We start from the raw sequence: 24,383 nt of genomic DNA, 5'->3' as shown, positions 1-24,383 counted from the left end.
TCGCTAGCCTGGCTCCTTTGAGCAGCACTTTATCAGGACGTCTTGTGATAACGCCGGTGCACAATGAGTTAATGGTGTGACTGAAGATATATTTAGTTCAACAGTTACATTTATGATGGGCTAAATTAATAAACAACTTTTAGATGAACGATTGAGCCACGAAATGCACTAACAATGTCTACATGTAACTTCTAATGGCAATGAGCTTGAAACTGGGAAATCATACACTTGCATGGCTCTGGCAGATCCTTAAAAAGTCGTATATCTTAAATCAGACAGTCTAAAGTCTGAACACATAATAAGTAAGTAAGAACTTGCCGATTATAGTGAAACCACAATAGCGGAACTAACAAAACGGTGAAGCAGTTGCAGCCAGGACTCCGGCAGCGGAGGCACGTTACGGTTCATGTAGCAACTTCAGAAAGAGACAATGCTTTGGGCGAAAGCCAAAAAAGTCTTCAATCTAAATTGCCTTAGTTTTAGGAAGTTGATACAATAGAACTAAATACAAAAGTGATATGAAAACTTGAGGCAACATACCTATGCTGCTTAAACAAATGTCTTAAATAGATGTTCATCTTGCAACGAAAAATAAACTTTCTTTTTAGATTAAATCAATTTTTACAATTGTTTTGCCTCATAAAACACACTATTTTATTGTGATACATTTTTAGTTGACACTATAAACTGATAATACAGAATTAAAATTCTCATTATTTTGCATTCTCAAGTATAAAGCCACCCCCGTCCCTTTCTGGCAAGACCTCCCGCCCTCAGAACCACCACCAGTCAGCATTTATTAACAAAATATCTGGCAATACACTGAGCCAAATTTCACTTAAAAAAATGCATGTAAAATGTCTGTATTTCAGAATAACAAGTGTGTTCATTAAGAAAAATGAAACCAAAGCCAAAATAAAGGACCGGATTCTGTTTTATTTCAGTCCGCTTAGTGACGTTTATATTAGAACCAAAACTCTTCAATTTATTTTGTCATACGAACCAAAAATGCACTGAGACCCATTGGATCATTGCTCCTTAATGCTGCAAGAGATACTTTGAAAGGGAAAATTAAAAGCGTTTGATGATGCAACTTGTGATGTTTTATTTGTGAATCCTTGATGCCTTTAGAGCTTTACTTTTTAATGAAACCAGCTTCCCCTGATCAGGGTTTACTGTTGACTTTTGAAGAAAGCCTCTAGCTATGTGTGAGTTCTGCTCGAAGACACCAAAAGAAGATGTTTTACTTATTGTATCACTGTTGAAAACAGGGCCTCTGAGGCATTACTACAGACTCTCTGACCCTGTTGGTATTAAAGGGAGAAACAGAAAAAGTATAGATGAAGTCGCAGATGAATCCAGCAGTTCAACAATAAAGCAAACCTCACAATCTTTCTTGGTGCAATCTAATCGTAAACCAAATAATACTTTTCATCTTGTATAACACACGAGAGATTTCTATTGTTTTCATCGGAATAACAAGCGAAAACCACGACATACACAATCGGCCGACTCCAGCTGAGTCAGTCATTTCTGCTCTTACAATTTTCTGGAAGTGGCATCTCACACTTTCCCCCAGTGCTTTAAATCACCGTGACTGGAGACTTTTAGCTTATTGCTGCAGTGTAGCATGAGTGGAATCAAAGTGAGCCGCTCCTCTGGACCGACACAAGTCTGGCGGACGCCTTCTCGCAACACATGACGCTGACAGATTCTGCCACGATGGTGGCACTGACAGCCGACGGAGATGTGATCAGCCTCCCTCTGATGTTTCCTCCCGGGAAGCTGAGATAAATGTCAGCTGCCTATGAATGCAGAGTTGCCATCAATAACCTTTTTTTTTTTTTTTTCTGAGAGCGCTCACTGTGACCTTTGACACCATTATGGTCAAAAAAGGCTGGAGTCTATGAATATATATAGTAGTTTATCACTGACAAGCTGACCAGGATGCAGTCCAATGAATCTACCACTGTCTCCTGTGACTCTGGACAAAGAAAGAAAACTGTATGTTATAAGTATTTTGGCGATACTGTTGTCTAGATAAGACTGTTTTATTCACCAGAATGTTGCTTTTTATTGTGAGTCTTGAAGTGCATATGCAATTCCTTATACATTGTCAGACATTTCTGAGACTTTTGTTTGAGAGTTTGTTTGATCCAATAAAAAGTCCATAATCTAAAATCCTTATCCAAGCTATTATCTTATCTTAATCCCTTGTCTTAAAGGTTATGAATAGTTATTACACAAATGCTAGTTTTGTAACAAGAAGTAACTTCTGTGTGTATCATGTGACAGACGGCATATAAAACATGGAAGTACAATGTCTATCGATGTAAACACTTAAGTGGTTATTATCAAGAAAACATGAAAATTATCTGGATTTCAATCCCTAAATTAAACTCTTAAGATCCATTTTTTCATGGTTATTATTTTAATTATTATATTTGTACAAAGAAAATGTACCTATAGTTGTACGAGGCCCTTAAATCAACTAGAAATTGATTTATTGATCGTTACATAACCTTAGGTTGGCCTCTGTTTGAATGAATGTATTGATTAAAAGTATAATTAATATGTTTAAAAGGTTAAGGTTATGGAAATCATTTTATGGAATTAAATGACGTCCGTAGTGGTGACGAAAGTTAAATTGAAGATCAGATAGAAATGTTGGCTGCTTCGTGCACCTCTGTTGACCGAGGCTGATGCGACGAACAAGCTGGTCATCTGTCACTCTCAAGTGCTAAAAAAAGGCTGTGCACCAGACAGACGCTCTCTGCTGTTCATTCTCCGTAACACGATCCGATCGCTGGTGTGAGTTTGTGGAGACACTGTTGCCTTGTCATGTCTAAATAGCTGCTCTGTTCATCCAGAAGTGGGAGATGTTCTTCTGCGCTGTGATGTAAACTGCCTGTAACTTCATTACAAACTGTCAAGACTTCTCTTTGGAGAATAGTCGACAGTCTGTTGTCGTTTGGGGAGAAGAAAGGACCCCATTGTTCAGGCAGCTGAATTTATAAAAAAACAACCTTTATGCTTTGGGAACAAATGAATGACAATGAGCTATTTTCACCGGGAACCCGGACAGAAGGGGCGACGTAAACAACGGTTTTCGAGGTGATTGACAAGGTTGACACTTTCATCGCCCCTCAAGGTTTTCAATTTCCTTGCTCGCTGCATTGTTGACTCGTGTTCTTTGTGCCGGGAATTAACTTCAGCTCTGAGAGAAATTAATTGACCTTGTTCCTCAAGCAGTAGTGACATGTTAACTGTCTGTTTAGTCATCTTTTATGTCGGGGATATTTGACCTAGACGATGTCGAACAGAATATCAAAGCAAGGGGGAGACAAAAGCTGGCAGAACATTGAATCCCTACGAGCCAGGACGGACATGTTGTTTGCATCATACTTTCACTCTGATCCAAAGTGTGTTTGAATCGTGTAATGTTGGTACACGTGAAATGCTTTTCTTTGGTGGTTGAAACATGTTTTGTCACTCTTGGCTTGCCTGATCTTTTTAAGTGTTTTATTGAATTGTCAATTTGATACATAGTTTAATGTTTTGGCTGTTGACTTGACATTTATATCATTTTAGTTATTTGCATGCCAGGAATTAATAAAACCCTGCTTGCTTTTTGGATCAAGTAAGACATTAAAAAAAGCTGATGGTTCTTTTTCATCATTACTAGTTAATGCTTATTTTGGCATGTTAGTTTTTTCAAGATATCTTGTTGGTAGCTGTTACTTTAATTGATGCTAAAATGCTGTTTTCAAAAATCATGCCTTAAATGTTTCTGTTGAATTCCCCGCAGTTCTTAGGTCGACTACAACAATAGTTTCCATACCGCTATTTTCCATCGAGCCGTAAAAGATTGAAATCCTCAATTATATTGTTAACGGTCTCTCAAGGTTTGGGGTCGGCCAGTCACAGTGGGGCGCAGGAAGCTGCTGGGACTGGGGTCTATAACCCACTAATGAGCCACTAATTGATATCCAGCAGAACATCCCTGTGGAGCCTTGATGCCACTTCTATGGAAACTTTATTATGCCATTCCTGTAAACCAGCTAAGAAGACGTAGGAAGCCAGGGTTCACTTGTTTTCCTAACAATAAGAAGCCAAATAAACAGAACTTTGATTTTTTTTTTTCATTACAATTTAATAATGTCTGGTAACTTTTAAGCTTTGATAACATAAAACCACTGAAGAATGATTCAGTTTCATAGACATCTCTTTTACTTTCAGATGTTTTATAGTTTTCAGTGATTTATTGTTCTGTTTTAGCCTCAAGCGCCGTCGTACCATTTGCTGTGGTTTATGCGTTTTTATCTTTTGCCAAATAGAGTCAAACATACACAACACAATTTACTACCTCAAGCGAATTATATGACACTGAGAGAACTTTAGGATTTTAATTAATGTTAATGATTGATCAAACACACCTTTTTGGTTAGTGCTCTCAACATGCGTAGTCTACAACAACAACCTAGATGAAGGAATATCAGTCGCTCAAGTGCTAGATCTTCACACATGGGGATATAGGATACTGGGTTTTGTCCCTGTATTTCACCTATTCTACTGGACCACATTTAAAAAAAGTCTTACTATAAAGGAATTATAATGTAAAAATCAATCTTGGCCAAATCTCCTCAGCCTATGAACAGATCTTGAAATCTCCACCAAATAAGGCCTATTAAAGGTAGTTAATCTAAAGTTGTATTAAGAACTAGAATCAAATGATTCAAATAGTATTTACACCAGAATCTGCATCTAGTGTGAGTTGAGGGGAACACTGTGGCAGCACCTGTTCTTTCTTGTGAATCAGATGGGCAATAAAAATCAAAAGTACGACCTCTTAAGCAAAATCATTTTGCTTGTCTTCGTGTGGAACAAATGTTCTCTAAATTAAACGGCAATAACAAGGTGCTTCTCTGTTTGGCTTTCTTGGCTATAGTAATTGGCTCCACAGAGTGGTTCTGTTGTTCTATTTCCAGAATAAATGGGCGAATATAGTCTGTGGAGAATTACTTAAGTCTCCAGTCTAAATCAGCCAATTTGTCTGAGGGTTTGTTTCTCAAATTGGCACCAAATGGTCCCTTCATGATACGAGGCAATATGTTTAAGCCCCGGTTGAGATTTCATAGCGAAGCACTAGGGTTTGATTCAATTGTCAACGCCAGCCGTTGACTCACAGTGACTCTAATGGCAAAGTTATTACTGAGGTAACTTTGTTGTGTTGGTCACACACACACATTTATTGAAGGAAAAACAAAGGATTTCACAGCAAAAACCTTAATGTTGTCACAATAACTGTATATGTCACCGTCATCAAAGGTGTAATCAGGATCTCTTGACTGAAATTAAGACGAACGGAAGCACGATTTAAACAAACCATACAATCGGATTCCCTTATTTTTTGTCTCCAAAATCTGTGCATACCTTTTGTGAACTTTCTTTTTCGCTGTCACATTTCAAATCCTATAATTACCTTGTGGAATGTGGTTTGAACGGCTGTGACAGTACCTGGAGAGTGGGCTCATGCCAATCCTGTCGGCCCACAACCATCGACAGACAAAGGACCAGTTGCATAAGACGTCTGGCGTAGCAGAAACTGCAAACCTCATGAATTGATAATACAGTCATGCTTTTTTGCATTGTGTCTGAGCTGTACTGAAGGACTCGTTGTTATTATACACTTGTTATGTATTCAAACCTAATTGAATATGCTGACTTGGAACACCTCTATGTTTTTTTCAGGCAGATGGTCATAATTTAATGGAAACTGTATTTATTACTTGAATTTTTCTCCTGGAAGACGGAAACAGTCAGCAGCACGAACCGGACCTCAAACTTGAACTCTTCACCAAATGACATAATGACGTTGGTCAGGGTTGCTCAGGGGCCCTGCGGCAGAGCATCACGGCTCTGAATACACCACTTTATGTCAGATTCATTCCCCGTGGTCGTGACAAATGTCCTCTGTCTCACTCTGCTGCCTCACGACTGGTCTTTCTTGCGTCACAAAGCCTTGTCAGATCTGAGTCTTCCTGCGAACCGCTCGCCTCGGTTGTTGTTATCACCCCACAGTTATGGGACCGTTGGGGGATTCATCACGAAAGCAAGATTTGGAGTCTTCTCATCTGCTGTTGGTGAGTCATTAAAGGTTTTTCGACACCGAGATGTTTAAATTCCAGAAGTGGTGAAGGTTTGTGATTTACATCTCGATGCCTTCTATGTTAAATAGATCTATATTGATCCTGTGTGTGTTCAGAGATTGTAACGCATCTACCTGGATTGATTGGTTCAGTTCACACGGTGGGTCGTGAGACGGAGATAAACTTGACAAGTAGCCTGAGGGTTGTTGCAGTGCACTACCGTGACGTGGAGAATGGGCACAGCGTACATACAAAAAGGCTTTTAGAACTGTTTGCTGAACTCTGTGGGCCGTTATAGCCGTCCTCTGAAGTTCAGGTCAATATGTTTATCTGGGAATGGATGAAATAACCGTGTGACCGGTCGTCCGTGAAATTGTTCCCGGGCTCAAAACAAGTTGCGATTTTTCTTTCAGGACTCGTTTATCCAAAGCCACGTGGTGCAGCATCAGCCACAAGTAGAAGCTGGAACCCCTCCGCCGTCTTATAACCCGACTCTTAAACACCATTTAAATCCAGATTCATTACGCCTGTAGTTCCTTTAAATGTTTGCGAGGGAAGACAAACGATTTCTGTCAGCTGTTCGCCAGGCGACAAGTAAGCCACTGTGGTCTGAGCGATTCAGCAAATGGAGTGAGGAGCAGACCCATTAAACTGTGCTCTCTCCTGCTAAAGAGGCTAGCGGCGGCTCTGGCAGAAAACGCTGACTCATGTTTGGCTTCTGACCTCACCACACTGGTTCTTTTCTTCCGCCTTGATTGCATGGTAGTAAACTTTGACAAAAGCGACATAGTCTGCCTGCGTGGCTGCGGAGGTGGCGAGAATAATAATCGTCTCATGAAAGAGTGAAATGCTCCGCATTCTCTTCTAAAGGCTGGCAAGGAAAATAAATGAATATTGAGTTAAACGTGTCAATTTGGAGGAACTGACGGAGAAATTGTCAAGCGTCGAGCACCATAGCAGTTGAACATGCCACCGTTTGTGACCATCAATGTTTGTGATGGTAATGTGATGCACAACCCATTGTTCCCACGTCACCATTCCAGTCATCCTTCCATTTAAAAAAGTCCCCAGACACGAGACTCGGTCCTGGTCCTTCTGTCTCTCTCTGACCTCCTTTATGTCCCACCTTTTCCATTATTCAGGTTGCTGAAATACAGCCAGTTGCAGTCAGGTGTCAGTCTGACAGCACCGACCTTTTGAGCTAAAGTGGAGCTTCACCACAATGATATTGGTTCCAGAAAGTTTGACATGTTTTGGGGAATCCAGATAAGGGTTGCGGTCGGTTAGAAATCGGCAATATGGGCTAAAATAGTGATCATGATTTGGGGTGTGAGAAAAGAAATTGATATAATTTTCCGATCTAATGCGGCCTTTAATTTCTGCTTTGCCAGAGTCAAGTCTGTAAGAAATACTACGGTTATATCCTAATACAGTATTGCAATATATCGTACAATTGCCCCTGTATAAGCGGTACGTAATGTGTCGCCATTTTCTTGACAATACAAAAGCTACGTTACCATTAAAAAGAAAGGATTAATATGTTTGTATAAGTCAATCTGTCAAGACAAAGCCTTGAACTTTCGACATTTATTGGATCCAATTCGTGTCACGATCCACCCTGCTCTGGATAGATGTGGTGTCACAAAGGTCAGTCAATAAAAAAAAAGAAAGGTTTAAAATATTCTAGTGCAGGATTGTCTACACTTTTTCGTTTCACAAGCTACCTTTATAATGTTTAAGTCAAAAAGATTTACCTTCATTAAATTTGCTCAACATAATTTAGTACATACTTTACTCGTATGACTTTCAATGAATGGACTGAAAATCTGTGATGATGGAAGGATGTGTGGATTTAATCCTCTTCATAAAAATGCTGACATAAATAACTAGAGTCAAATAGTGCAGTCAGTAAGAAGCATATTTCCTCATATTTAGATGCTTTTCCTCTGAGAGCAACTCCCATAAATGTCCATGAGACCCGGCCTGAAGCTCAGTGTCAGCCTGTGTTAAATCTCATCCTCCACTGCAGACAAGTTCACGAGCCTCATGGACTAAGAGTTGCATTGATTTCCTACTAAAAACCCTCGTACACTCAAACCCAAAGGTGCACAAAAAATATTCAGATGAATGAATCTGTGCCTCACACGAATTTGAGCACTTTTCTTTTCTCTATGCCTCCATTTCAATATGTCCATGTTTAAATGAAGCACAAGACCTGAAATTCTCCTTTCTGTGATCATGAAAACATGAATTCAAACTGGACTTACAGTTTAAGGTAAGGTAAAAAACTTTATTGATCCCTCCGGAAGTCTCCTTCGGGAAATTGTTTTTTTTTCCAATAGCCACAGAAAATACAGCAATTTAAAAAAATAAATAAATCAAAATAAAATAAGAACAAAAACAAAGAGAAATCAAGAGAAAGAACAAGATGATACAATCTAAGTCTAAAGATAAAGAACATAGATCAAAGAAAAATAACAAAGACTAACATAGAACAGAACATCCAGATACTCTCACTGCACTCCTGCCCCCGAACTCAGAATTTTACAATCTAATAGCACAAGGAATGAATGAGTCCTTGAGTCTATTTGTTTTGCACCTGGGTAGGAGCATTTGTGCACTCATTCTGCTTCTCTGCTCACTGATGACAGTGCTGAGAGGATGACTGTCATTATCCATGATGGACAGTAGTTTGTTCAATGATCTCCTCTCAGCAACTGTCGCCAGTGAGTCCAGCTTCATTCCAACCACAGAACCAGCCTTTCTGATCAACCTGTCCAACCTGTTGACACTCCTCTTGGACACATTTCCACCCCAACACACCACAGCATAGAACAGGACACTGGCCACCACAGACTGGTAGAACATGCAGAGAAGTTTCCTGCTGATGTTAAATGATCGAAGCCTCCTCAGAAAGTACAGTCTACTCTGAACTTTCTTATACACATGGTCCATGTTGCAGGACCAGTCCAGTTAATTTTAAACATTTCTGACTTGAATCACACTTGAGTTCAGATGTGCTCCGGTGTAAATGTTTATATTTCAGTGGCTTATTACCATCTTCTGATGAAGTTTTACGAGAATAAAACTGTTCAATCACTACTGAGCGCTTTGTCTGATCATCAGAGTCATTAGAATGTACAACACATGTGCGTATTCTTGTTATATTCATAAGATAAGAGTTTTGTAACTCTCGTAAAGGAAGACTTGAAGTAATCAAACGTACATGATTTTGTTCGTTAAAACAAGCTTATAATTCCTTCCTCCTTTTTCTGAATTGCGTGAAATGCCTGTCGGGAAGTCCGATTCATATTAACTTTGTTTTTGAGTACAATGGAAGAGGCGGGAGCTCAGATTGGCTGCTATGCATGTCAATCAAGTCATGAACCAATCGGCGCAATAACAACTTGATTGACTTGCACAGCAGCCAATCTAAGCTCCTATATCATATTTTATTAAGTCACGCAATCTACTCGCAACAGCTGTAATAATTGTCTTTACAGAAGAGTTGTGTTAGATATAATGTAGCAATGATGGTAGGGTCGATCTGAGATGTTAATAAAACTCCATGTTTAATTCAGTTCACTTCCCTTAAAAACCATGTTGTATGTTATCACCATTGGAATACAATTGTAAATCAGAACTACAGTGGGTTCCTTGTCCTATTTTGCGACACCTCACTTGTCCTATGGGAGCCCCGGATGAGCTGTGAGAAGGAACCAGCTGCTTGTGACCATTGGCACTAAAAAACCGGGTGGTTCTGAACAAACCTGGGGTCCCGGAGGGAGACACAGTTGAAAGGGTTCTATTTAAATCCCCCCAATGCTACCAGGCGTCCCTGCTGCTGTGCCATATGTGTTGTCTTTGCACGCTGGTTACATGCTAATTACGCTAAAATAACTTTGAATTAACCGTCCCAGAGGTTTGCAGTGAAAGTATTGATCTATAACTCTGCAAAATAGTGAAATCCCAGTCGCCATAAACCCATGAGCTGTCGGTCTGTTTGCATTGCAAGTGTTTTCGGTCGTTCCCAACTGCTGCTAGTATCACTCGATCGCTCCTCACACGTGAGTACTGCTTCTATAGGTTGATGCTGGTGCATCCTAGTGTTTATTTGAAGTGGTTGATCCTGACTGAAGGCTGTAATTTGTCTCTCGTCTGGTCCATTTATCTCTCCCTTTGTGTGGGCGTCCCCATGACACTCCGCTTTCCTCCCGGACTCCAAGAACATACTGAGGTTAACGGAGGACTCTAGATCGTCTGTAGGAGTGTGTGAGTAATTATACGTCTATACTTGTCATGTGATGAAGTGGCTGGTTTTACCAGTAAGTAGCGAGGATAAGACTCCAGCCCCCCCCTGGACCCTCTTATTACAAGGGTGGGTAATTAATTCCTAATGGTGCACAGAATACACTCTGGCTTTGGACAGGGAGGAGATGTAAAAAAACATATGATGAGAAAATGGTTATTAAACAAAACATTCATTTCGAGTATAAATTATTGTGTTGTAATAAGTGTTGACACGACATGAAAATATGGTCATTTTATTTATTTTTTATGAAGGGAAAGACCGGATTAACACGAAGATACTGTATATTTATAATTGAACTTGTCAGGTGTAGTGAAAATAATAATTGTTGGTTCGCTGTCAGAAACCTTTTATTCATGGTGAGTTTTATAGTGTCGATGACTTCAGAAGGCCACATGAGTACAGTCAAACAGAAGACGCATGCTGTTCTCAGGTCTGTTTTACAGAATTAACTGGGGAAAAAGATAAACAAAACACAGGTAGTCAATTCAATTTTCCCTAACCTTACAGCTTGCAATTGATCAGTGTTGTCGATGTTTCTTCCTTGATACTAGTGTCAAACGGTGGGAGAATGTGCTCTTAAAAGAACACCAGAGTTAGTCTAAAAAAACGTCTAAACAACTGATATTTCAAGTAAAATAAAAAGTGCGTTTTAATTGTCCAAAGTATGTTTTGTCGCTATTATTTTGTGGCTAAATTGTCTAAAAGTCTAACCAACATTCAACAAACTTACGAAGAGTATCATCATTGAAATTGACGCCAAAATATATATATATTTTTTGTTGTCTGGTTCATATGGTTTATGTCAGAACTGGTTCCTCCATGGCATGAGTTGTTGGTTCCCATCCCTACAACTACCTGCAAGTTAAAGGTATTTACAGCGTTGTGTTCAAGAAAATCCCCCTGGGATTGTGGTGAGCAATAAATAAATGATTGTACAGCTGGTTTTGCGTCAAAGAGTTTCTCATACCGACACTAGAAAAGCGAAGCAACATGGTTAAAAACAAGCTTCTTTAATGAAAAACTCCCGATGATTATCTTTTAATTAAAGCCGGGCACACAGTGCTGCCTGCTGAAGTGAGAGTGGAACCTGTGCCAGCGTCGCCGCTGCTCCAACTTAACATCATCTTGAGACATTTTAATTTCCTAAATTTATCTGAAGCCCGGCGCTGAGTCAACTGCAGCTCCTTTTTTTCGTCGGCGCCAGAACCGTTTGATTGACGCATCGCGGCCAAACGCTAACAGGCGTTTATTGGTGGTCATCAAATTGCCATCTGAGGACGCCGGCCAGCAAACGCACTAATTGGGTCTTCGTAACTCGCGGGGTCTTGATGGGACTTTTCGATCAAACGTCAGTCTGGAGTGGCAGCAGACGGCCCGTGGGCTGAGGCGGTGACAATTTAGTTTCCTTCAATCCTTTAACCAGCAGATACTGATCCACTATGTCACGTCGGATACAGTCGAAGTTGTGTTGCTTTCAGCAGTTTAACACGAACATTTGATAACTCGTCAAAATAAAGCAATTTTGAAGTGATTTAAAAAAATTATGATGGACTATTGGATCAAATATTCTCCGAACCATAAATGATTCTTGGACGTTTGACTTGAACTTATCCATGGATGTTAAAAATACACCTCGACACCCAATATGTCTCTCGGGCAAAGAATGAGGCTCCAGTGATCATGTTTCGCTCACAAACTATTTCTGTTGTCTCAGGAGGATGTCTAGAAATTTGTTTTTTTTTGCTGACTCATGTTTTTCCAGTGTCTTATTATTGTTTTTGTTTTTTTTAACTAAAATCAATATGATAGAGGGCACCGGGCATGCCATTGTGGCTTTATTAACACATGTTTAAAACGATTAAATGACAAAAAAACAGATTTGTTTGATGACCATCGACGACCAGCTGCACGGGGCAATTTGACCCGTGCATGTTGACTGTGCCTGACACCTGAGACGACCATTGAGATCATAGCAACACTTGTTTAGTGCAGATGGTTATATGTTAGAAAATATCACAATTGTTAGAGCATGTGCACAAGAAGACACACCAACTCTTTTTCTGGTCTCAAAGCCCAGAAATAATTCATAATTAATACCAAATGCCCTTCCATTTGCTTTTTTATATTAACAGTTGAAATTAATTACATTTCTATTCATCCAGTTGAATGACATTTCATTAATAAACATCCTGTTGCTGTTGAGCTATTTTTTTTTCTAAATATATTTTAAGCATTTAATTATTAATTTAAAGAAGTGAATTAAATCGTTTTTTTATGTAAAAGATTGAATTCATTTATATTAAATAATTGCTTTCCATTGTCTGTATATTGAAAGGTAATTTTTATTTTCTTAAATAATTGAATTAAAAAATATATAAACACTTTCAAAGCAAAATCAATATTATTATTCCAATAATGAAAAGATAATAAACTATTTTATACATTTCAGCATTCTAAATTCCGTATGGTAATAATCAATAATCTTTAGCTAATTATGCACCTAGACAATCACGTGACAATATAGAAGCATTGGCGTGTCAAGTATATTGTATATATATAATTATTTTATTTTGAAAATAATCCAACCTTTCATTATACAACAATTTGATTTCAATTATTTTTAAAATAATATTTAAAAATATTTAAAACACATATATATAAATGTATACATTCAAAATGTGTTTCAACATTTTAAATTCCATTTTTGACTTTACTAATAAACCTCCATATGTGGGCCACATTGAATTATTAGGTTGGCAGAAATATTCCCGAAATTCATTGAAACACGATGGGACTTCCCTGAAGTTTTGTATTCATGTTGTAATGTTATATTTTCATTATTCTAACATAAGAAACTAGTAACACGATAAAGTCAGGTTAGTTATACCCAACTGTCATCTTAGATGCTCTGACCATAATTTGGTATTAATTTAGTACGAGATCAAATAAAAAATATGAAATTCAAGATGATCCATCTGACTCTTCATTAGTTGTACTTGGCTAGTTATTAGCTAGTTGTGTAATCTTGACTTGTCTTTTGCAATTGCCGCCACGATTCATAAAAATGCTTTAAATAAACATCATGTTCATTTTCTAACTGATCTCATGACCCGTCGCATCCCATGTCCTTCTCCATTAGAACGTTTAAATCTTCCGTTCACATTTTCCTCCCTGTCGCCTTCACTCCGATGACTAACAGAAACCAAACGTGAACATCCGATCGCAGCTACAGAACGATCCAAACGCATTAAAATCATTGCTTGCAACGATGTCTGTGGGGGGAAAATGGTTTCCTCTTCTGGGTGGATTACTGCCAACTAGCACTTTAGAACCCAGGAGACTAAATGCATATCATGTTTGCTGAACACAATCTAATGTACTTGTTCTTGTACAATCTGTTTTTAGCACCTTGTATTCCTAAATCCAACACTCGCGGACAGAAGTCTGAGAGTTTCTACTGTAAGGTAGATACAAACTCCAATTAGGTGGAAGCAGATCTGTGAAAACATTCTCACAGATTAGTAAATGATCAAATGGTATTCAAAACTTTTTTTTTAACCTTCAGCATTTTCTGAATCTGATGCTGATCCACTCGCCTCGTGGGACGAAGCTTGACACTTCCACTTATTGATATCAGTGTGATTTATGAATCTGTGCGTCGCTGATCTTCCTCAAACTGAAGATGAGCCTGTGATTTATGTCTGTACGATACAGCCGCGCCTTCACCGCTGCGATGATGACGTCGAAGCATCTGAATGCTGGTTAGATTAACTGTTCCTGCAGTCTTCCACGGGCTCAGCTCTGCAGAGGTTGAGATTATTTGATTTATTTCCACTTTTTCTCTCCTCGGTTGAGTCTATCACAGCGCTGTGAATCACTTTTAGTTCAGGATCAAACATCGTGGAATCTGTTCAAACCTCACTTGGATGTATTTCTGTGTTGAAACAATTAATAATTAAGGGATTATAATTGTTTTGTTTGTGTGTCTCATCATCTCAGCTGCCCTTAGACTAGAAAATGCCACAACCCTCCATTAAGCACTGATCTAATTTACAATCAACAAAGTTTCTGATCACAGGGACCAGGATGCAATTCAGATGGGATTCATCTCATGTTACCGCTGGCCTTCAAATTAAAGCTCAGCCGAGAGGAAACCACGCAGACCGGCTCATAGAATTACCTAGGATGACTTTTCCCAGGGGAGACTTCTCATTAGCCACTATGTCTGTCGCTGAGCCCGGACCTCTTTTCAGAGGGGAAATTAAGATGCAAATAAATCTTGGCTGAGATAAAAAAAAAAAAACCTGGGAAATGAAGAGTAATTATTAAACCTGGTAATGAGGAGTCACCTTGAAACATCTTTTTACCAAAGTAAACCTCTTAAAAACATAAAGCAATACAATAAGCTGTGCCATTAGCAATACCTTGAATTGGGCACTGAAGGATATCAGTTATATCTAGTGACCACAAATCAAGGGAGATAATTTGAAATCAATATGAACCAAGAAAAGTCTATTTCAACCGTGAATTGGTTTGGATAAACAAGAACAATAGAAACAATGGAAATGGCAGAATTAACTCGAGGTCTTCAAGACGTATCCAGTCTTCAATTACTCCTTTATGTGGCACATAACGGTCAGCTTCTGCAAAGCCATAGAACAACCAACACACGTTCCTGATGTACTGCAACCATTCAGGCTACTGCTTGAACCAGGTGTGAGAAGAAGATGTAACTTCTATGATCCTTACCTTACAGTGTGGTTTGATGTTTTGCTAGACGTCCACGCATCTTTTCTTGCCATCGTGCACTCATCAAAGTCAGGGGTTTAGGGAATCGGACGCACTGAAGATATTTCAAAGTCAATTTGGGACTTTATTAGAGCAGAAAATTCAGACGAGAAATTGCTGCCGTCCTACCAAAGTGTCTTTGTGTTGTCTGGCGACCGTGGCAGTAATCTGTGGAGGAAATTGAAAAGGTGGACTGAATTAGTGGCTTATGTATTTTTTAATAAACCTAAAGAAACATTCTGTCCTCACATTTAATAAAGGTCTGAGAACGAGGAGAGCGAAGGCAGCGACCCACAACTCGGGATCGGCGACGTGACAGCTCGACATTCAGACTCGTTTTTTAAGCCATTTAAGTTGGAGAAACCCGTCTATACGATCAGAAGACACGTTTTGAGATTTTCTTCTTCTTGTGAAAGTTCCAGGTCACTGCGTTTCCTGCCCTTAATTATGTCCGCCCGGTGCTGACAAGAGCTGCTATGTAGTCCGGGGAATAGTAGTGACGATATGGTCATGATCTTGATATTAGCTCCACGCGATCCACGTTTCTAAAGCCAGATTTGTTAAATAATCACCTGTAGAATAATAGTTAAACGCTGTATCCCCCAATGCCTTTTGGCAATACACTATTAGTTACTGGAGATTTAGTGTCCTAAAATAAATTGACCATTAGTCTATGTCAATGTTTGTTGTTTAAATGAAGGCTTGTTTTAGGAACGGCTTTAATCCTTTCTCAGAGTCTCCGTGGCTAATCTGAGAAAACAAACATTAAAAGATAAACAAAACAATCCCGGAGCTGGTGAAAGTGGAGGAGTCAGAGATGAGCAGCTTACCAACACTATCAGCCAGACCACGCTTCTTGGCTTTTCTTCTCAAAGTTGGGTACAGAAGGTCACCCGGAGTGGGAAAACAAAGTCTGTTTCTGGGATCAAACGGCTCTGCAGCCGGGGCTGGTTTCTGTGCACCTACTCAGTGTGTCCTCCTGGATCTCAACCATTGATTAGCTCCAAACACTCGAGATGTCTCCTGCTTCTCTCCTGGGCTTTCAGTGATCTATTTCAGTCTCACCTGCTGTGCTCGGTCGAGAAGACAGATTCTTATAAATTCAAGACTCCTGTTGTGCTCACATTGGGGGCAGTTGAGGATGCAGTCATCTCTGTCGAAACAATGATTAATAACCATGGTTACAGTGTGGATTAGTGCTTCCTGTGTGTACATTTACAAAGAATCTTAGTGTATTATCATTAATAAATGTCACGTTAGAACGGTTGATTATTATTATAATTGTTTTGTTATTATTATTGTACTGTATGTTTAATCTAATATGTACTGTATGTATAATATTAATGTTCCTTCTGTGTAACTTGCTGCTGTGACAACTCAAATTTCCTCCCTCTGGGAATTTATAAGATTATATAATGCATTCAATCATTCATTGTCAGTGCTGCTTAATCCCTTATGGGGCTTGTGGGGGGCTGGAGCCTATCCCAGTTTCTTTGGGCAAAGAGCGGGGGACACCCTGGACAGGACACTGGTGTGTTAACACACAAGAAATACAGCCATTCATACACACACTCATACAGACGAACAATTTCCCCAAGATACCAGTCAACCTCTGTATGTTTTTTTTTTAATGTGGGAGGAAGGCGGAGTTCCAGAAGAATCCCACGCAACACGGGGAGAACATACAAATATTATCTTATCTTAAATATGTTTGAGGCAAGGTCACATTTGAGGGTCGAATTTAGTTTGAAATGCAACTTGAAAACTTATTTTCCCCTGAATGTCAGATATTTAACGTCAAATAAATTAAAGATGCTGAAGTAAATATGTTTACCCCTTGTGTTATCCCAGGGTCAAAGTGACCCGAAGGCCCGAAGACGAGGTGTATTTGGTATCCATTTTGTTGACTCCTGGTCAAGGTGAACACAAGGGACACCACAAACACATTCGGGTCACCTTGACCCTGTCTAGGGTTAAGGTTTGGTACACAATTATAGCAAAAATAAAGAGCAATGTGATGCATAAACAATATTTTTAAATGTAGTATTTATTTCATTAACATATTTTGCATCTTGTTAGGTTAAGAGAAAGTTATTGTAAAAATTAAAACACCTTTTGGGGTCTAATAATAACACTTTTGAAGTCATGTAATAAATATTAGTATGGATGATAAATGATATTCCACTTATACACCAATAACATTCATTGATTTTTATATAATAACTAATGGTTCAGCAAGAAAAAACAAAATGAAACCTAATAAGATGGTTATTGTATGAAAAAAAACATTTCAACGGGCCCATTGGCTACTCCTTTGGTGTCTGCAGGTCACCTGGGGGGACGGGGACCCCTGTAATACAGTTCAATAGAATCAACTGTGCTCTTATATCTGAACTGTCTGACTGTTTGACTCAACTCTGCCAGTTTAAAGTACCGGTGCACACCTTTAGAGGAGGGGAGATATTAAGGGGGATTATGTAAAGTGTTCCATGATTGACGCGGTAACTCATTTTTAATTTAGAAGGAACACGTTGGGGTGCCGGCGTGACACCGCCAGGCTTGGGAAATGAGGTCAAGAACATCCATATTTATTGTGGCTGATCCGCATTAATGAGAGCAGAGAACCGTAATGAAATGTGGAATTATTTGCCGCCGCGACTGCGACCCTTGTGCCAAACCTCTGACAAGAGGTTGAGCTGTTTTTTTTGGGATACAAAACCGTAGTAGACATCATCATCGCATCAATGATCGTTTCTGTGGGGTATCCAAACTCTGAGGTCAATGCTCCAGATAGACTTGATCCTTTTGTTATTAACCCAAATGGTCCCGAAGGGGGAAAAAGTGCTCACCGTATTTGTCAGACGTGGGCGTGGCCAAGTTAGAGACGGTTATGGTTAGTTTATCATATTCAGTTGCAATTGTTGCAATGCGTTATGGACATAACCTGTTGAACCTCCCGATATTGTTCTTCCGATCGAGGATCAGAACTCCTCTTTCTCTCTATCTTTGTTTGTCTTTCTAAGTGGAGGCTGAGCCGGAGCTGTTCTTTGCTGAGTCACTGTAACCTAATGGAGAACATCTGCTGGCCGGGTTTTTACTGCAGAGATAAGAGCTTCCAGAGAGGGGAGACGAGGAGTTAGAGGAATCAAACCTTTGGCAGGCCTGGCACATCAGGGTTTTAGGTGTTTGTAGTCCGCTCGCTTTTTCTCTCGCACTTCATCCCGTCCTTCAGTTAATTAAGTGGAAAATTGGCATAAATAAAAAATCCAAGATAAGCTTTAATTTCACAGTGCAGTCCTGACAGTAAAATGGTTTAAGATAATCCAAGTGTTTATCCACTATTTTTTGCCATTGTTCTAATCATTGAGATGTATTACTTTATTACAATTACATATATTGCATTTAAGTTTCATAATTGTATTTTATATATTCATGGTAATACTTTTCATGCAGAAAAAGAAGTAACATTTTCTGTCTCTTTTTTTTCCCTCGTCGTTCAGCTGTCATTAATGTTTGTTTGTGAGTCAAACCTCTGACTCATTATGTCTTCCACCTGAGAAACCCTCTCATCACAAACATAACCTCAACCATGCTTCAGTGTCCAAGCTTATGAGGCTGCAGTTCGCTTTGTCCGGGAACTAATGATGCCTTTGCCCAAAAAAAATCATGTGATGGATCTGTGTTACAAAATGAACAGATCCATCACATGATTTTTGAAAATGATGGATCTGTTCATTTTACAACACATTTGATTGAACGTATAATGATTCGAGCAGGATTTAAACCTGTGACTGTTCTGCTGCGAGGTCACAGAACTACACAAAGGAACCAATTCAAGCAAAAATAGACTTAACTTTTGAAAACCTCCCGTAGATCTCGGTGTCTGCACAAGCTTATTCTCTCACTTGAGCCCTTAAAGCTTTTATTCTTGCTACGCTAAAGAAAAAGACTTCGGTGTCTCTGAACAGCTCTTGACTGAAGGTCTGCTCTTTATTAATATCACGACACAACAATAACACGAGTAAGTGAACAGCCAGAAACTGTAAATTGACCTGTGATTGCTTTTGTCTAACTTGTAGTTCAGGTGTAAGTATTAAGTGCAGGAATGGTACAGTTGTAATATTCCAAATGTGATTCTCTCCTCAGATTTTGCTGATCGAGTGGAACCTGGTGTCGCCATGTTCAGGAACAGTTTGAAGATGCTCCTCTCGGGGGGGAAGAACAATCGCAAGAGTCGGGGAAGCGGTGAGTTCTGACATCATTACAACTGACTGCGTTGATACTTCAATTTATTTCTACGTTCGATAGTGTGGAAGTAAAATGTACTTCCAGTGGAACAAAAGTAGATATTATGGGTGTATATTGGCAAGAATCTGATGATACATATTACGTTAAAGGGGCGACAATATGATATTTTGCAATACTGTAGAAACAAAATTATATATATTTGTAGTATTGTCGGGTGCTTGACTATTATGCAGAATTTACAGAAATTACTCTTGACAAAGTCGTTACTGATTTCATTTGTTTCGAAAACGAAACGTGTCCAACCAACACCGACTAGAGTCAACTGTATCCTCTCGTCCTTAGTCATTCCTGGGATCTTGCTGGATTTCACTGTTGCTCTAGCTGCAGAGGACGTATTTATGGCTGCCACCTAGCGGCAAAAAGTTGAATTTCAATACAAAATAAGAGAAACGCTGTGAATAGTTGCGTGTTAATTGTAAATGAAAAAATAAATACAATTATGTTATACACGCTAAATTATATCATATACCATAAAATGATTATGATAAAACTCAAATATGATAAATTGATACAGTGCTGTTGAATATTAGTAGTGTCTTGACAAAGAATATTGCAATATTCTTTGTCGTGTATTGATAATTTCTCACACCCCTGAAAAATATACATGTTTTTTTTAAGAAGGCGCACACAAACTGTGTTTGTTTCCCGTCCTGTCAGTCACAGTCATGAAACAAACAAGAACAACAGCGTTGTAATCGTGGGCTCATCTTCCACAGTCGAGATAAAACCTCATCTTATTTGGTATGCGGCGAAACATTTTTGTCTGACACAAATCGCAGCAAAGGAATCAGAGCTAGCAGGGAGTTTATATCCAAACCTAAAATGTACTTTCAAGATCTTTAGTTCTACCTTTTACTTATCGTTGTCACCCTTTAAAGTAATAATGTTAAGTGGATATTTTACATTCTTTGGTGAACAAATTTGAGTCTAAAGAGCTACTTTTGAGCTCAACCAGCGCGATATGTAGCATGTTCACACCATCCTCAAGAACTTTTACAGTGAAAATAAAAATCACACAAAACACCTCAAGTCACGGTATATGAGTCATTCAACTAGTTTTAAGTTGATGTGTCATCACAAGTTATTTTAGTACAAAAACTACTAAAGTACCCAAAACTACCCAGAGCTGCTTTAAAAAAAGGAAATTCCTCCTGTTAACCTTCCGTTACATTTGATATGCTCGGGATCCGTAGATTTATCTAGGGGGTCGTGATGGAAGTGAAGAGAGTTGAGGACAGGAAATGATGCGTCACTAATTTGCATATATATTGAATCATTCGCACTCTGGGAGCGGAAGAATCTCAGGGGAACGTTCTGAAACGCTGCGACAGAATCGAAATGATAATCAGGGCGGCTCCACCTCAGATGGAGCGAGATGTTGGCGCGAGCAGGTGGAGCAGCAGATCACGATGGCCGACGTCCACGGCCGCGACAGATTGTCCCTCCGAGTGTTCACTTCCTTCCTGTCCCACTGGTGCAGCAGAGGGAGAGAAACATGAATGGTGGAGGTCTTTGGTTCATCATTGAAGCGTTTTCGCTCAACGAATACAAGTAACCCTGATGATTCCTGATCTTATTGTTACTATTTCTTACATTATTGCTGTCATTCCACTCACCTGAGAACAAAATGACTTGAGAAGTAGTTGTAGTTGCTACTTGTACCAGCAGAGGGCAGAACATCTTTGCATTAGGAAGACTATAGTCGCTTCAGTGGAACGTTTTAAAACCGTTGATGCATAAATCCTCAAGAGTAATTTGTATCAATATTTGACCTTTATATAAACAGATTTGGTGAAGTTGTTATCGTTAATGCTTTAGATGTTGGATATAAATATATTTTTTTGTAGGTTTCTTGAATGGTTAAGGACAGGGTTGTTGATGTCCTTAAAAACTTGTAACAAATGTAGACTCTCAATCAAGAACTATCTTTTTTTTGTACTTGACTTTTAAACTAAAATAGTTCTAATGTTCACAATGTGTTAATAATTCTCATATCATTCAACATCTTGTGCGTTGATCATGACCTTCCATTCAACAAACATCTCTCATAACTTCAGTGTTTGTCGCCCTGAATCGTAGCGGGTAAACTTTGGTTAATGTTCACGTAAGAGTTGAAGTCGTCGCGTCAAAGTGAGCCTCCGGCGTCGGCGTCTTAGAAACCTATTCTTGTGGAGCGTTTTTTTTTGTGGTGTTGAAGAATCCCGACTCTTGTTGAATGACTGGAAACAGAATGTTGGTCATTATGACGAAGGTTTTTCAGGAATTCTCTCCAGCTGGCAGAAGAGTGAGCAGGAGGAGGAGTAGAGAGTGGTCTGCCAGTGTTTACGAGTGTGTGTGTGTGTGTGTGTGTGTGTGTGTGTTCATGCGCGGCATGTTGAGTGTATGCGTCCTGACACCTTGCTGCTCACATCGAGCAGAGCTCTCCGCCTGTCTGGACACTTCTCTTCCTCCGTCCTCCCTCTATCTTTTGTCTCCATCGTCACCCTTCTCCTGCCTTCGCATTCCTCTCGCGCCGCCGCCTCCTCCTCCTCCTCTTGTTCGGATTCGGACTCGCCGAGCTGCAGGAATTTGACCGGTCGCTCCACTGACCAAGGTGAGGAGGAAGTGGGGAAATGCCAGGTCGTTTACCTGGGAGTTTGACAGAGCAAGTGTTTGGTGTCGTCGTCGTTGTTGGAATATCCAGGACGGGCTGTGCTGGGGGGGGGTGTTTGTGATGGTGTCACCTTGACACAGGTGGTGGTCTCTCTTTGCTGACAGCCTCATGCCACACCTAAACATGCCGACACTGCACTGGACAAATGTTATTTTAGATTCTTGGTTACTGCCTTTATAGGATGGATGGACCCGTAGAAGTGACATTTAATTCAACTACAAGATGTTTAAGTAAAGTCGCTTTTTTTAACTAAACCCTAAAATTAATAGTTGTTGCATCTCTGTATTGTTATCTTACTCTAGTTTTTTAAAAAAGTACACTTCATTTACACTGATAACAATTGGTCGACCCCTTTGTTTTGATCCTGGTATTACCTAACTTCAGCCTGTGGTCCCCTGCTCCCCTCACCCATTATACATATACTTCCTCATACGTCATGACCTGGACTATCTGCAGATGCTGCTGTTGTTACCATAGATGTCTGTGAGAGATGACATTGCGTTTTGTTTCATACTTTGAAATTCTCTTTCTGTTGCAGACCACATCCTGCCATTTGGCCATATCTTGATGGTGAACGATAGATGTTTTTGAAAGTGTTTTAGCCGATACATTATTAGTGTTGGATTCTCTGCTCAGCCTTCAGACATGTTCTGATATATAACCTGATATCTGGAGCAGTATTTCTTCTTTAGGCTTGGCTAGCTAATAATCTTGTCTCCATGATTATTCCGGCGTCTGAGAAATTACAAGCAATCGCACGCTGGCGACGTAGGTCTTCGTCATCGAGGAAACCGGGGCGAAGGTGCGAAACCAACTGTCACACCACATGGTCCCAGGCAGAGTAATTCTCGGATCCAATGTAGAGGTGTGAGGAAAAAAAATGGATACACCCGTAATATATCTACGGTGGTTCACGTAACTGTATCTATATTTATCAGAACTATATATATTTTTTATTTATTTCATTTTTAATTGTTTTATTTATTTATTTTGATTCCTAATAATTTATGTTTTGGGGCTTTTATATAGTCAAAGTGAGCCTCCAGCGTCGGTGTCTTCGAATCCTATTCTTGTGGAGCGTTTTTTGTGGTGTTGAAGAATCCCGACGATATATATATATATATATATATATATATATATATTGTTTTTTCAAATCATAGTATACAGCATTTTATTCATTTCCATGCTGCATCAAACTCCCTGCAACTAGATTGCAAGCGATGACTGAGGACGAGAGGATCCAGTCGACTCCAGCAGTTTTTAAAGCTGATTTAGACATATTGGCTTCAGTTCAAATAATTCAACCAAAAGAGAGTGGAAAAACAGCTGAATATATAATACCTAATTGTATCGGGAGCTGAATATATTGTATCATATCTTTGCAGAGTTTGTATGGTTATACTGAACAAAGTTATTGGTAAGTATGAAAAGGTTTTGGTTTTGAATCCACAGTCATATGTGGGTAAAACAACAACCTGTTTGTCTCTAACAAGAAATAAGAAATATGCTTGATTTCTCCAGAGGGATTAATAAAACATATCTAATATAATATAATCTAAACCTTGTACAGAGAAATGCTAACATAGCAGATCCAAACATGGCTTTATCGTAAAGAAAATGGATTCTTGAGGTGACCAATAGTGCTGGTAATTTCTTAGAATAAATCTCCCCGGTTAACTAATATCAAAACACTTTCTTTTAAAGAAAAACACAAAAAAAAACTGGGCCTTTATCGCATTTAACAATGTAAGAGTGGCTAACTTTGCTAGCATGCTACATTGCATTGGTGTCAAGCAACCTGAGGATTGTGTCTCTGATGTTTGAGGATGATGTGGTTTTTATTGCTTCAGGCTCCACCCGGGCGGGTGTGTTCTGACTGAAGTTGAAGGTGTGGCGTACGTCCATCACCAGAGGTCCAGAAAGAACCGACGCATTCATGAGATTGTTGAGCTGCGTTTGTGTGAAGTTGGATTAAAAATTGAATGAACGATGAATATCCCATCAACCAATCGCGTGAGCTCCTGCTCGTCGTTTTTACCTTATCGGTGGCGCTTCCTCTCCCTCCTCTCTCGCCGTCTCCAGCACATGCTCGCCCCCTCAGATATTTCGGGAGAACAAAAGGCAGGCGAGGAGAGCGAGCTCAAGCGGCCAAGGCTTAATGTAGCGGCGCTGC

General features: G+C 39.5%; 1 protein-coding gene across 1 annotated transcript in view; it reads left to right on the top strand.

The window, feature by feature from the left end:
- Nucleotides 1-24,383, top strand: part of tanc2b (tetratricopeptide repeat, ankyrin repeat and coiled-coil containing 2b) — an 86,977-nt gene that overhangs the window by 2,306 nt on the left and 60,288 nt on the right. The window contains exon 2 of the mRNA XM_087784077.1: nt 19,396-19,494. Within this exon, the coding sequence (XP_087640203.1) occupies nt 19,428-19,494 (67 nt within the window). The 5' untranslated portion in view covers nt 19,396-19,427. The remainder of the gene's footprint in view (nt 1-19,395; nt 19,495-24,383) is intronic.

This window comes from Callionymus lyra, chromosome 2 (genome assembly GCF_982586985.1).
Source record: "Callionymus lyra chromosome 2, fCalLyr1.hap1.1, whole genome shotgun sequence".
NCBI lineage: Eukaryota > Metazoa > Chordata > Actinopteri > Syngnathiformes > Callionymidae > Callionymus > Callionymus lyra.
Note: the sequence above shows the minus strand (reverse complement) of the source record. Positions and strands in the feature narration are given on the sequence as shown.